The 14,240-nt window shown below is 43.8% G+C and overlaps 2 protein-coding genes across 12 annotated transcripts in view; one reads left to right on the top strand and one right to left on the bottom strand.

The window, feature by feature from the left end:
- Nucleotides 1-7,803, top strand: part of XRRA1 (X-ray radiation resistance associated 1) — a 105,292-nt gene extending 97,489 nt beyond the window's left edge. For 6 of the 7 annotated variants that reach the window (XM_028501624.2, XM_007101439.4, XM_028501625.2 and 3 more), the window contains 3 exons: nt 390-505; nt 717-822; nt 1,217-4,943. In XM_028501624.2, coding sequence (XP_028357425.1) covers nt 390-505; nt 717-822; nt 1,217-1,473 — 479 coding nt within the window. In that variant the 3' untranslated portion in view covers nt 1,474-4,943. Of the gene's footprint in view, nt 1-389; nt 506-716; nt 823-1,216; nt 4,944-6,525 lie in introns of those variants that run through there. The other variant, XR_003683738.2, reaches the window with a different exon arrangement.
- Nucleotides 1-14,240, bottom strand: part of RNF169 (ring finger protein 169) — a 141,602-nt gene that overhangs the window by 38,998 nt on the left and 88,364 nt on the right. For 2 of the 5 annotated variants that reach the window (XR_003683739.1, XM_028501629.1), the window contains exons 5-7: nt 10,913-11,012; nt 9,345-10,460; nt 5,628-5,812 (exon numbers count right to left, since the gene is read on the bottom strand). Coding sequence is in view for 4 of the 5 variants with exons in the window: in XM_028501629.1 (XP_028357430.1) it covers nt 5,675-5,812; nt 9,345-10,460; nt 10,913-11,012 (1,354 nt within the window). In the remaining variant the exon portion in view is untranslated. Of the gene's footprint in view, nt 1-5,022; nt 5,813-8,780; nt 10,461-10,912; nt 11,013-14,240 lie in introns of those variants that run through there. The other 3 variants (XM_028501628.2, XM_028501627.1, XM_024131608.1) reach the window with 3 other exon arrangements.

A 14,240-nucleotide genomic window follows, 5' to 3' on the forward strand; every position in this document is an offset into this window, starting at 1 on the left:
TGAGACAAGGGAGGCAGTGCCTTCTCCGGCCCCTTATTTCAGACTCTACTGTATTAACAGTATCTGCAGTGGTGCTCAGCTGTGCTCTGTTAGGTGTCATTCTCTGAAGTGTAACCCCCTGAGGTTAATGGGTTACTTGGCGTCACTCCCTTTCACCACTCCTATGCTATTCTTCCATCAGGATCTGTGCACATAGGAAACAAGTATTCACTGAACAAACAATAGAACTTCTGGCACCACAACAGATCAGGGCAGGATATGGGAACAGTGTTTTCTTCTTGGAGCCCCTCATCTTTTTACCCAGGGCTGCTATGAAATGGGGAATGAAGAAATTGGGGGAGGCCTCCAGGAGGAGGGGGATGGGCCTTGACCTTGTCTTTTTGCCCTAGGAATCCAGAAGAATGCACAGGCCTTGCAGCACATGTTGAAACATCCGCTCGTGTACCGCTCCTGCAAGCCCAAGCTGGACACTCTTCAGAAACACTATGCTCCCAGGGAGAAACGGGTAAACTTCCACCTCACTGTGTATGTGAACTGCCCCTCAGGACCCCACAGGTACAGAGGTGGCTGTCACCTTGGGACCTTCAAAGAGCCATGCTTTTCCCTAGCGCCCCCAAGTTCTCCCCTGCCTGTCATTGTGACTGTATGAGGAGGTGAGGCCATGAAATTCTGAGTAGAAGACTGGGATAACACTGTGCTCTCTTACCTCCCGTCAGACCCAGAGGATCCCTATTCCAGCCCCCCGGAAGACTCGAGCCCAGCTGCTGGATGACATCCTCATTCGCATGCGGGACCCCCGGAACATTACTGAGGCACCACTAGGTACGGCTCTGATCCCCAGTCCTCATCTGCCAGGATCCAAGATCTAGAAGGTTACTCACCTGCTGGTATAGGCAAAGGGCTTGTGTTGGAGCAGGAAGGGCCCTTAGAGAGCATCTGCCCCAGACCTTCCTGTGTGCAGATGGAGAAACTGAGGCCTGAGTGAGGCAGAGAGTTGCCTAAAGTCACACAGCATGTTACCAACGGCTTGAGACAGAATCAGAAGGGGTTCCTCTGGCTTTCTAGTGCCCAAACTGGAGAGACCATTTTCAGGCCCTTAACATCCTCTTCCCACCCCCTCCCACTTTCTGGGGGGCTCTGGACCCAGTCCCCGCTGCTATGGGCTAGGTGGAACCCAGGGTGCCCTTGGTGCCCCTCCCGGCTTTTCTCCCTGCAGGAGCTGTCCTGTGCCAGCGGACAGAGCAGCGGCTGGTGAACCAGAAGCAGTACCTGGAGGCCAAAAGGCTGCTGAAGGAGTTTCGTGCGCGGTACCGGCGGCTGGTGCGCTGCTCACTGCGGTCGGTGTTCGGGGCCACGGCACCACCCCAGGTCCGCCCGGCATTGAGCGAGGGCCAGCCTGAGAAGTTTGGCCGCTTCCTCGAGTTCATGGATGAGTTTTGCCAGGAGCCCACGGCCAGTGGCTCGAAAGGCTAGGGCTGTGCACGGGGCCATGTGCGCCGCCCCGCCTGCGCCCCACACCCTCCCCAAGGGCTCCGTGCCCTTGACTGCTCCTTGGGACGGGTGCGGGCCTCCGAGCTCTGCTCAGCCTCACTCGCTGGCCGCCGAGAGTGGGGAGCTCGTCAGGACCTCCCCGCCCTGGGCCGGGCAGGAACCGGCACCTGGCCCGACAACAATAAAGAGTGGGTGCATAGAGCAAGGTAGGCCTCATGCCTTTTTGGAGCCTAGGCCAGGTTGTCGCGCTGGGGAAAGAAACCCCAGCTGATGCGCATCCCTAGAGTCCTGTGGGAAACCTGCCTGAGTCACACAGAGTGATAACACCGTGTTATCCCACAGAGCTGGGATAAGCACTAGCACAGAAAACAGGGTCAATGAAACAGAGAAACAGCACAGAATCTAAAGCTCAGAGAAGTTAACTAACTTGCCCACAGCCACGAGTGAGTGAGTGTGTGTGTGTGTGTGTGTGTGTGTGTGTGTGCGCGCGCGTGTGCGCGTTGGGAGCAGGGCGGGTACAAAACTGAGGCCTCTAGGCCCCCAAAAGCCTCTAGGCTTTCTCTGTTGGGCAGCTTTTTCCAGTGTGAGGACAAATGTGGGGAGAGGGAAGAGAAAGAGGATTGGGAATTTCCTTATTAATGGCCATGACCACGAAGTTGGGAGAAGTTGAGGGGAGCGCTTACATGGAGTTTCCCAAGGTTTTCTAATCCAGGACATAAGCTGAAGTCCCATATGCAAATACAGTGGGTTGTGGCTCTAAAACAGACCGTGGGACGGTGCAAGGTCAACCTGGACTCAGGTCTCAGGTTAAGTAAGCTAGTTCTGGCCAAAGCAGCCTATGGGCTTGCCCCATTCTTATGAATGCATAGTAGTCAGCACCTACTATAGAGGAGGATCAGGAGAAGGCCACTGGGGCTGAATTCCAGAGATGTGCATTTGGGTATGGGTGCTGGGTGTGACCTAGTCACCTGGGCAATGATTTCTCCTAAGACTGCTTTCCTGGAGGTGCCTACAATTCAGACCTGGGGAGCAGGCCTGCAGTTCCCAGGGTCCAGGAAGCAGTGGCATAAGGATTAAGGACCCACAGCAAGGCACAAACTCCCGCAACCTAAGGTGCAATTAAGGCGATTATAGAAATACAGTCTTGTAGCCACAGGTCTGTGGTGCAGTATCTGCTGTATTTCAAGTGCGAGACTATTAGGACACAAGTGTTCGCATATTATCACACTCAACCACAGTCACATACATGTGGCCAGTTAGTTACATATTTACACCAAGCTGTGGTCATACCAGACACACACATTCAAGTTCAGACAGTCCCATACACGATCACATACAGTCCCATACACATATCAAGTTACAAAGTCAGTTACATCTCACTCATTCACACAGGCACCTGGACAGATTCAGGTAATAAACACAGTGCTACCCTCAGCGGCACTCACGTGCTGGGGGCACGTTGCTGACTTACCACGTTGGATCTCCTAGGCCCAAAATCATCCTTCCACTAATGTTAGGAAGGAGAATCCACCCCAACATTCACACTATAAACCTCACTAGGTTCAAGTTTGGGAGATTTGGAATGCTCCCTTCAGCCAGAAACACTATCAAACCATAAGCTCTCAGGCCTGAAAGGCTCCTGGGAACATCCTATCCCAGCCTCAAGGCAGGAAGCCTCTTGCAATCTCCCCAACAGATCATTCAGCTCCTGCTTGCACATCTAGTGACAGGGCGCTCATTCCCTACAAAGGCTGTCCCTTCCTTTGTTCGGAAAACTATTGGATGGCTCTAGCCATTGGACTAAGCATCTGCCTAAGTCCCTCAGTAGTCCTAACTCTGCTTTTGGGCCCAGAGTATATCTGCTCTCTCTGCCCAGCCAGGCTGGCCCTTTACCGATATGAGACTATCCTGAAGAGGCTATACCTATCTAGGCCAGATGCTCTTAACTTTCTCAGTTATTCCACATGGGATACCATCTGAATAAACTGGTTCGCCTATCATTCTGAATGCAGAAGCAAGACATTCCAACACAGGGCATCTCCCAGAGCAAAGATAGCACCAAAACTCAAACACACATAGTCTAAGCTCAGCTCAGATTTGCCTGAGATTGCTCTCCAGAGATAAGACTGACTAGAAACAGAACATTCATGAGTTTGCTTTACTGTATTCTCAACTTGGGCCTCTCCTCAACCTGGCAAGCCTGCACTGAAGAATGCACTTTGGTATTGTTTAAACAACACATCATCCCATTTGATCCCTTAGCAGAAGCATCCCTGACAGGGCACGCCTGTTCTGAGTCCTCTGTCTTTGTCAAAAAGCTCCTTGTGATGAGCTGGAGAGGAGGCAGCCAGCAATGGCAGTGCCAAGGGTCTGGGCCCCTTCTGCAATCTAATGCAGACAGCAGGTTGAATGAAACCAAAATCCAAACCATTTTCTATTTCTAGGTTGGAGGGGATAAGGCCCTATGGACAGCTGTTTATACGAAGAACTAAGAGTAAATAGTACATCAGTCACACACAGACAAAAAAATCCATTAGTTGGCATTTAAGTTAATCATTTTTCCTTTACATAGTTACCCATTCTCATTAGGACTTGAAGTTTCTGCTGGAGGTTAAGGGTTGAACCCACTGAGGGAAAGCCCTGCTCCTACTGGTGGCATAGCTTGGAGAGGGGGCAGGGCCAACCAGGGAGAATCTGCTGCCACCATCTGGAGCCGAGCCCCAAAGCTGCTCCTGAGCTCTCATGGCTTGATCTTTGAGGAGTACATTCCCTGTTTCTACCCCTTATTAAATGAGAGGAAAGGAAGAAGAACAAGCCTGGCCTTACCCTGGCTTTGTCCAACTAGTTCTTGACTTAAGACACCAGAAAAGGTATAAAGGGAGCCGGCCCCTAGTTTGAGGTTGCCTCCCACAATTACTGAGACAAGGCATTAAAGAAGCATTTTCTCACAAAGCAAAATGTGTAAATATTTTTCTTAGGAAAAAAAAATAATACTGATAATACATAGAACAATGTGCACATTCAGTCTTGGCACTTTTCCTTCATCCAATGTAACCAATTTCTAAACTGGTGACTTCTGTATATATTCACTGTGGATAACGTGTAAAGATGCATTTCTGGATCACCTTTATAGGAAAGTCTATTCAGCATCCTCTTTTCCTAGAATCCCACCCCAACCCCTCAAAAGAAAAAAAAAAAAAAAAAAAAAAAAAGCAGACCTGCTTTCTCATTGAGTCACAAGAATTTACAAACAGCTATACTCACTTCTAAAACCCAAGTCAAAAGACCAATCTGGGTTGATAAGGAAAAGGCTGGCTGACAAAAATTAAGTCACCAAGGAGTTCTTGATTTTCAAAGAAAAGTGAAGGGTTGGTTGGGTTCTAATCCTTGGTAGTTAAAATGACGGCTGTTCCAATCAAAATATATCACTTCCCAAGATTTCACATTCACTTTACTCTCACTATGGCGGTTTTCCCTGCCTGGGTGTGTATTCAGGGGATCTGGGTACATTTTAATTCTAACTGAAAAAAGCAGGAAGAAAAAACTTAAAACAATCATTCGGGTGTCCCCCTCATTAGCAGATTGTGTGTGTGTAACTTAGAGGACTATTCATTCAGACCCTAGACAACTACAGTACAAATATGACACAGGGCACTGAACCTCAAGTTCCTCATTTCTTAAAAAAAGGAAGGGCATCAGGGGGTATAGTTTGACTTGGATAATTTCCATGCCCATTCCAGCTACATAACACATTTTATGATTATGATCCAGCCTTCATTTTTCTTCCCTTCCTCACCTGCTCGCCTTCCATCTCAAAGGAAAGCCACGCAGGAAAAAGGAAAGGAATCCCAAGTTGCTGCCAGCTCTGGTGAGAGGTCTGGTTGGGGAAGAGGTTAGTAGGTTACTAAGTTGAGAGTTAGCCTCCTCTGACCATGTCAGTGATCCACAGCCTTCCTCATTTCTTGGGGCTTTATGCTAAAAGCAGCTCCTAAAGAGATGCTATTGTCCTATAATCACCGGAGGAGAAAAATCATTCTCCACTGGTAAAATTACTTAAGAAATGGAGAGCAGTATTGCAATCAAATTCACAAATACTGATGGGGGTATGTAAAATGTTCAAGGGTGCTGGACAGTACCTTGAATGGGCCATCCAAGATCATCACTATGGTCTTTCATGAAACCATTAACGAGCTCTCCAGCCACACATGCATTTAAATACATTCCAGTAGACACTGAGCTCATCAAGAGCAGGACTGTCCTTTCCATCTTTATATCCATGACTTTGCACAGGGTTGGCACAAGTTCGAAGCTCAGGAAATATCTGTCAAATGGAACAAAAAGGACAAACGGCACAGCCTTCGGTCATCCGCTTCACCAATCAAGCACAGTGGCAGCTTTCCATCTTAGTTTGTCTGTTTGTAATAACATAGCAATTAATTAAGCAGCTTTAATCTCTTAAGGGCATTTTTCTTTAAGAGAAAATGAACAAAAAACACAGAAAGCATTCATCACCAATGCTTCCTCCAGGCAAAAATTTAAAGATTAAATTTAAAAAAATAAATGAAGCCACTTTAAAAAGGTTTTCCTGGGAAGCTTCAGCCAAGAAGAAGGCTTCTAAAAAGAGGCAATTACATGAAAGGGGCCAGGGGCTAGATACATAATCCCCAGATTTGACATTAACCCAACAGGCCCAGATGACTTCTTTCAGCAGATACAATCAACGGATCATGAACATGTTCCCAAAGTATCTTTCCCACTTGATAAAAAAAGGGCTGAGAGACCCCTTCTTAGGGCATTATATTTCTTGGATTTCCCATCAGAATGACCTCTACCCTCCAACCTCTCATAACTTCCCCTTTAATAAGAAAAAACACAGAAAGCATACACACAAGGAACGAGTTAGAAGAACATGGGAAATTTCTATGGTGAATCAGATTCCAGTGATTTGTGAGAAATGTTTGTTTTCTGAGATAGTGTATCTTTCATTCTAGCTCACAAACCCTCCCCATCGTTTTCTTTCGTCTTTTTCTCCAGAGAATTCACGTCAACAACTCCATTTGTGACCAACTTCACAATCAAGCAACAGGAGAGGGAAGTTTTCCAGAAAGAAGTGTTCAGGTTTTAGTTGTTAAGTATGGGAAGCATCTTAAAATACAGATAATACCTTAGTGGTTTTACCCTCCTCCAAAGCCAAGCAGATTAAAGATTAAGCCTCCTCCCTCCTTAACCTAAACTGCTTTGTCTATATTTGAAGGACTGCTGCTCAGCTGAAGTTTGGAAACAACTGTCAATACCATTCGAGGTTCCACAGTAGGTGGTCAGTAAGCTGGATCCAGCTTTTGAAATATTTGCCTAACAAGAAATTTTCACTCTGCACCTGATGCTAAAACTTGTTGCTACTGCTAAGCAGTTTCTTAAAATGAAAGTATTATTTTGGGGAAATATTTAAAATATATATCTTTTCTATTAAAAATATTTATCTTTTTTCCAAAAACAAAAATCAGTTCCAACTGAAGTGTTTTTCAAATGATTGAAGACATAGAAAAAGGTGACAAGTGGAAAAATAAGTGTCTTTGCTACTACCAATGAGACTAGCCTTCCAATAACATTTACTAAGATCGAAAAGGAACTCCATGAAATGGCAGTAACTGATGTCTTCTCTGAGGGCATTTAGTAAGTCACCCTCCCTGTTGCTACAAACCAGTGCCAGCTCTTCTATCTTGGGCACCAATATGCCCTCCAGCAGCCTTTGGAGGGCGTATGTTGCTGGTAGGACCTAAAACTGAAGTGGTATGAACATAAAGTACTGATGTATATTTTCTAAACAAACATCTGCACGTGTGCACGCACAAACACACAGAACACAGAATACATACATTCAGGTAAGTGACACTCCCCACCAAAGTAGTCACTGAGGAGGTTCCACATATCTCAGTGATTACCAAAATACTTAAGACATCTCTGGAACTCCTCTTTGGGAACTGTTTATGAGCTGCCCAAGAAAACGGCTCTGACTGCTTCACAGATGCACCTCATTTCTGACTCCAACCCCTCTAGGTAACCTACCTTCTCTTCCAGAAGCTTCAAATAGCTTCTGACTAGTTTCAAACTAAAATTCTCTTTCCTATAACCCCAAAGATTAAAGATTTGCCGAGAAGAAGGGAGGCAAATCTCCTGAGAAGAAGCAAAAGTAGGTGATATAGTAAATCCTTTGTGATCTTGATAAGTGAGTCGTTCTGGATCTTAGCTTCTGCCTTAGTAAGAGGAGGAAGTTGGAATAGATGACCATTAACGTCCTTTGCAGTTCAAACATTAGATGTCTAGATGTCTCTAGACTTTGAGGACAGTTCCAGAGATGTTTTCACCAATGGCAACATCATTGGAAAAACTATGCAGCGTCCTGCTGAGGCCACCTGAGGGGAACAACATACATTGGGATATATAAGATCTGAAAGGTTTGTTAAAATGCCAGTCACATGACTTTATAGTAACAGCTCATACATGCACAGGGAATGCCAGGCCACCTGAGATTCCCTAAAATCATATCTTAATCCCTACTCTCAATGAGCCCAGATGGGCAGAAGCACCAAGCACCACCAGAGATGCAAAAGACACATGGTGTCAGCTGCTAAGGAAAATAAACCCCAAAGGTCCATGGGACTGAATTTACCAGCTGCATCCAGCTAGATTCCTTGTTTCCACAGGAGGGAGTTTCAGTATTGTTCTTGCCTGACTTCTGGGCAAATTTTTTGGATTTTAGATCAACACTGCAGATAACTCTTGGCCATATGGAGAGTAACAATGAAGTCCAATCGTAGTTTATCTAACAGAGTGGAACCCCAGGAAAACAGAAGGCTGTACACTGTAGGGATGGGGATAATTGCACAGTACATGTTTACACTTCCGGTCAATCTCAATTATCTGCAGGTGGATTTTGCACAATCAACATTCAAAGCCCAGCTAGCTTTGTCTAGGGTCCCCTGGTACGTCCTTGGATCGCTGTCCATTATGGCAACCTCTTAAGTGTGGAAAATCCATGGGATTTGTTGTTGGGAGACCCAGCAGTCAGTCTGGGCTATGCCCTTAGTAGTTGAGAGGACCTGAACATCTGCACTGCAGTTTCATCGTCTAAAAATGGGACTAATACCACTTACATGTTAGGTCTCCTGAAAAGACCAAATTAAACAATGACTATGAATGTGGTCTGTCAACTATATAGCATTAATCAATTGTTATTTTTTAAACAAGGAATGTAAATTAACTTTTGTAGAAGCATAAAAACTGATTTAATTAGGAATATTTACTTGTGGCAAGGGTAAGAAGGGGGAACATAATCTTTGTGGATCTGCCAAAGATCTATACTGTTCCACTTCTTTGAAAAAAGATGGAACTAATTTTTATCTGCATGGCTGATTTAAAACAACACCTGTTGAAAGAAGTCAGGAAGTCTATCAGTTTGAGAAGGTATCCTCTTTTCCTCTACCATTTCTAACCCTGGCCATTGTGCTCCTGAATCTCATCCCAAGCAGGGGCTGCCAGATTTGGCCCAGACGCCCTAAGGGGTGGGTCACTTAGGGGGTGAGGAGCACTTCTGGCCTGGGTCACAGGAAGGCAGAGATGCAGCTTCCTTGGATATATATACTACAAAGGCCCGAGACCTCTCAGAATCATGCTAGACAGTGTTTTGCCATTAAAAGAAACCCAAAGTGAGAACACTCATTTCTTCAGGGTAAATGATCAAGCCCAAAGACCTCTGAAAAATAGGTAACACTGCTCGTCGGGTGCTACTTGGCCCCAGCCATGCTACTGGACCGCAAGAGGTACTGATCCACGCTTCCTTTTCGCCGACTCACAGTCCTCCTCTCATTGTCAAACATGCGCTGCAACTGCAGAGCGAGCTGCCGGTCCTCTTCCTCTTGCTGCAATTTCTGCTCCATCTCTCGCAGTACTGGGTCTGCTGGGGCCAGACCCACCTCACCACTGCTTTGTCGCAGTTTCTTAAGGGAGCCATTTTGTTCCAAGTGCTTGGTCTTACAGCGTCTTTTCCTGCCGCGACGCAGGGAAGGAAGTGGCTCCTCACCTAGGCTGTCTGCCAGAACACCATTAGGCATATCAAAATGATTAACTGCCTTCAGCTGTTTCTTTGTTTTGAGGACCCCGCCCAAAACACTGTTTTTAGGTAGCACTGAATTAACTGCTGAGATTTTCATAGCTGTTGTTATACAGGTTTTATCTAACTTGGCATCTGGGGATGACCCTGACCCTTCAAACTGCTCTCTCTCCAAAGAAGTCCCACTGGCTCCCATTTTGAGTTCTGAAGAACAGCAGGTTTCTAATGGGATCTCAGTGCTCCTTTTACTGTCACTGCCCTGCTCTGCTTTTGTCTGGCTAACAGAGGGGAAATAATCAAGGTCAGTGGCGGTAGGTCCTGTATACTCAGAGAGTACTTGCCCACTGGACAGTCTTGTATTTAAAGCCAAAAGTGGCTTCTCCTTGCTAGAATGGGTAACTTCAGTGACGAGTAAGTCTTCCCCTGTTTCTGGAGCCAGGGAGGTGAGGGTGGCTTTCGAAAGGGTCTTTTTGATTTGCCGCTCCTGAAAGATCTGTTCCCACTTTTTGAGGATCCGTGGACTGGCCTCATAAGAAGTCTGCTTCTGCAGGCTTCTGTTTAGGTTGCGGGGTGTTGATTTGATGATAAGGGGACTCAGTACACGGCCATCAGGGAGTCTCTTGGGAGGAGTACATGGTGAGCAGACAATGGGCTTGAAATGGTTTAGTTCTTCGGAGATGCTGTCGTTGCTCTCAGGGCTGATGGAGCGCTCTGGCTTATGCAAGGAAGCCAAGGATGAGAGGGAGCTGAAGGGCAGACGCTTTTCAATGGTTAAGTCAGGGGCCGAGAGGCAGCGGTTGTTTTGGGTGGACAAGAGGACACCAATGATAGGGTTGGAGGCTGGGGTCATGGTTGTGACCTGAAAGAGATTTAAAAGATTACAGATACATACATATATATATAAATATTTCTTTTTCTTCGTAATTCCTTCTTGATGGTAGAGGGATAGAGAGGAAAAGGGTAAGAAAAGGGATAAAGGTCATATGAGCCTAAAAAATGTGGAAAATCCCTAACCTAGAATGCACCCACCATTTGCAGAAATTCCTACATACTTGAAACAATTAATGAAATTGAAAATTCTGGGGAAAAAAAACTCATCCAGAACTTTTCAGAAGTTTCTTCTAGTGGCCCTCATTCCACTCATCTGGCTACTAATTCAAACTCTCTTCCTTCACATTTATTTTATAAAATTCTCCAACATAATTAGTATGCCTAGGACCCATTCTGCCTCTTCTCATCTGGAACAGTCTCTCCTGTGGCCGTGCGCAGGACAGGACTAGAGAGCCCCAGAAGCCTGTGTCTGAGGTCTACCTTGGCTTTGCTGGTTGGGGCTGCTCTCAGTCTGCCCTTCACTCTGTCCTGACCAGTGTCACTGCAGCTCTGACTCCTTTCCATCTTGGAATTTAGGTTCCTAAAAGAGAATAAATAAAAGACAAGTAGTCAAAAGTAGCCCATGATTGCTAAGGAAAAAGAATGACAATCTCTTCTGTGCTTTCAAAGCCACGCAGCTACAATAGAAAATGAATTCATTTATTAACAAAATACATTCTAAGAACAAATCCTGTCCAAAGAGAGAGGGAGTTCTCCAGAGAGGACATCTGGTTTAAGCCTTTGTTTCCAAACTCAGATCCTGCCTAAGTAACGCAAGACCAATGGCTATTTCACTCATGCTTAGAGAGATGTAGTGACACCTCACCTTCCTTAATAGGGTGGATACAGTATTAAATCACCTTTACAAACAATACATTTTTTTCCTTTGATTAGGCCCAAACCTCTCCTCAAGCAAGCTAAATCAGCCATGAAACAAATATATAAGTACTTATAAAATGCATAGCAATGCACTAGATTCCTATGCAAGGAGTAAAAATTAAATATAGTCTCTCCCTAAATCCATTACATTTGAGCTTCCAGAGGCCTACATCCTTTGGAATTAAGAGGTTTCAAGAACACATGACTTTTCTTTTTTTGTCTTACGCATGCATTACATTATGACTTTACAATGCAAACCAAAAACCAAAGTACCTGTATTATAACATTAATCTTACTGTGTAAGAATTATGTACAGAGGACTGTCACCTGCCCCAGAGACTGTAAGTAGGGATTCTTGACTATCTTACTCACCTTTGTTTTCTACTCTCCAACTCTTGCCTAATACATGTCTGGTGAGACTAATGCTTTTACAAATGTTTGCAAGAGATATTTTACCTGTGATACAACTCTACTCTATAAGCATTTAACATACACTTACTATATGCCAGTCACTGATGAGCACTATCTGGGCACTGGAAATACAGAAAAGAATGAGCTACAGTCTAGGTCTTCAAGGAATCAGAGTCCAGTGAAGCAGACAAATAATTCAATACAATACAGTGAAATGGTACAACAAAAAAATTATACCTAAGAATGGCATAAAAGAGAGAGTTATTAATTACCTGGGATGGAGTGAGAGCAGGGTTGCAAAAGCCTTCCCATGGCATATGTATTTTGAAGGATAAGTAAGAATTTGCCAGAAGGCAAGATGGACACATAGCCATGTAGATGATCCCAAACAGAAATTTCCTTGAGTGATTCTATTTAGCTCTGGAATGGAATCATCATATCTATTCTTTGGAGCAGAAGATTTAAAATTTTACTATGCCAGATTAGTTCAGAGAAAACTTACAAAGGAGGTAATAAGGTACATTCCCAGAGTTCCTCTCCTCTCCCTACATCTCTAGTGAAGACCTAGCCTACCTATTCCAGCATTTCTGTGTTATTCCTCCCATTCAACCCCCTCTCATCCTATGTCTCATAGTCACATCACCTTGCTAGATGGCTCCAATCTGATGAACTAATCTATGCTATGGTATTAATAGGAGAAAATGATGGCCAACCTGTATCACATGTTTGCAGTTTACCAAGAAAATTCAACACTGAACCAAAAAATAAAAATAATGTGAGAGTTGTACCATCTGGTGGGTGGTATATTTTGGATCAAGAAGGAAACTTCAACGTTATCCTATAAAGGCAGCTGCTTACAAGTCAGCTTGGTTTGTATTTTACCTAGAATAATACTGAAATTCATTTGCATTCCCAGAACTCACACAAACTGTCAGTGGTGCAAGTTACCCAAAAGTAAACTGTACAGTATATTAAAATGCTGGGGTGAATAACATTTACTTTGGGTCAAGAGGAATGTATATAGAGCTGAAAGAGACAGCATTACTATGTCAAATATGTGACTTGTTTCGCATGATTCCATTAGAGAAACAAGTACAAACTTAAAGGAAAAGATTTCCTGATCAACATAAGAAGGAACTTTATAACTTTCAATAGTAAGAGCAGTTCAATGATATCTGCCTTGGGAAGTACTAAGCTCCATGTCATTAGAGGTGTTCAGACTGAGGCTGGATCTATACTTTAACAAACATTCCAAAATTTAAAATTAGCTTAATATATATACTTTTTAAAAAACAGGCTATGCATCCATTTTGTCAGCAATAACAGTCAAATTTAAAGACACTGGCGACATGCCCAAGTTATCTGATGTCCAAACGACAATTACTTGTTGCTGGGGAGAACTTCTTAACATGCCCTCTAAACTGTTCTGGTGAAAGAAAAGGCCCAGGGAAGAAACTCACATTTGCAGCACGCAAGCACACAACAAGGACACCTAAATAGTTTCTGACAATCTAAAATCTTTTTGGTAAACCTCAGTATGGCTGAAACCATCACTGTCTCTTCCATTCATTTGATCAGCAGACTTTACTGAGCACCAACTCTGTGCAAAGCACTTGAAACAGGTTGATGAAAAGATAATTTTGACCCACAGAAGCATCCAGTCACTGAAGTTCACCACAACACACCACAAAAGGGCTATAAGAGAGCAGTAATTATACAACTAAACTCTTCAAGTGTTTTCTTTTAAAAGTTTCATAGTTTTATCTCCTACATTTAGGTATCTAAACCAGTTTGACTTAATTTTTGTACATGGTGTGAAGCTGGAGTACAACTTCATTCTTTAGCATGTGGATATCCAGTAGTCTCAGCACCGTATGTGAAGAGACTCTTCTTTCCTCCACTGAATGGTCTTGGCACCACTACTGACAATCAACTGACCACAGATGTATGGGTTTATTTCTGGACTCTCAATTCTATTCCACTGATTGATATATCTTCCCTTATTTCAGAACCATACTATTGATTTCTGTAGCTTTGCAGTAAGTTTTGAAATCAGGAAGTGTGAGTCCTCCACCTTTGTTCTTTTTCAGGATTGTTTTAGCTATTTGGGATCCTTTGCAATTCCATATGTGAATTTCAGGGTCAGCTTATTCATTTCTGTGAAAAAAGAGATTGGAATTTAAATATGTATTGTAATGAATGTGTAAAAAACAAATTGGGAAGTACTGCCATATTAACAATATTAAGTCTTCTAATCCATGAGCACAGAAAATCTTTTCATTTCTTAAAGTCTTCTTTAATTTCTTTCAACAATGTTTTGTAGTTTTTAGTGTACATGTCTTGCACCTCCTTGGTTAAATTTATTCATAACTATTCTGGGTTTTTGTTTTTGTTTTTTTTGTTTTTTTAATTTTATTTATTTTTGTATACAGCAGGTTCTTATTAGTCATCAATTTTATACACCTCAGTGTATATATTT

The sequence above is a fragment of the Physeter macrocephalus genome, chromosome 16 (assembly GCF_002837175.3).
Source record: "Physeter macrocephalus isolate SW-GA chromosome 16, ASM283717v5, whole genome shotgun sequence".
NCBI lineage: Eukaryota > Metazoa > Chordata > Mammalia > Artiodactyla > Physeteridae > Physeter > Physeter macrocephalus.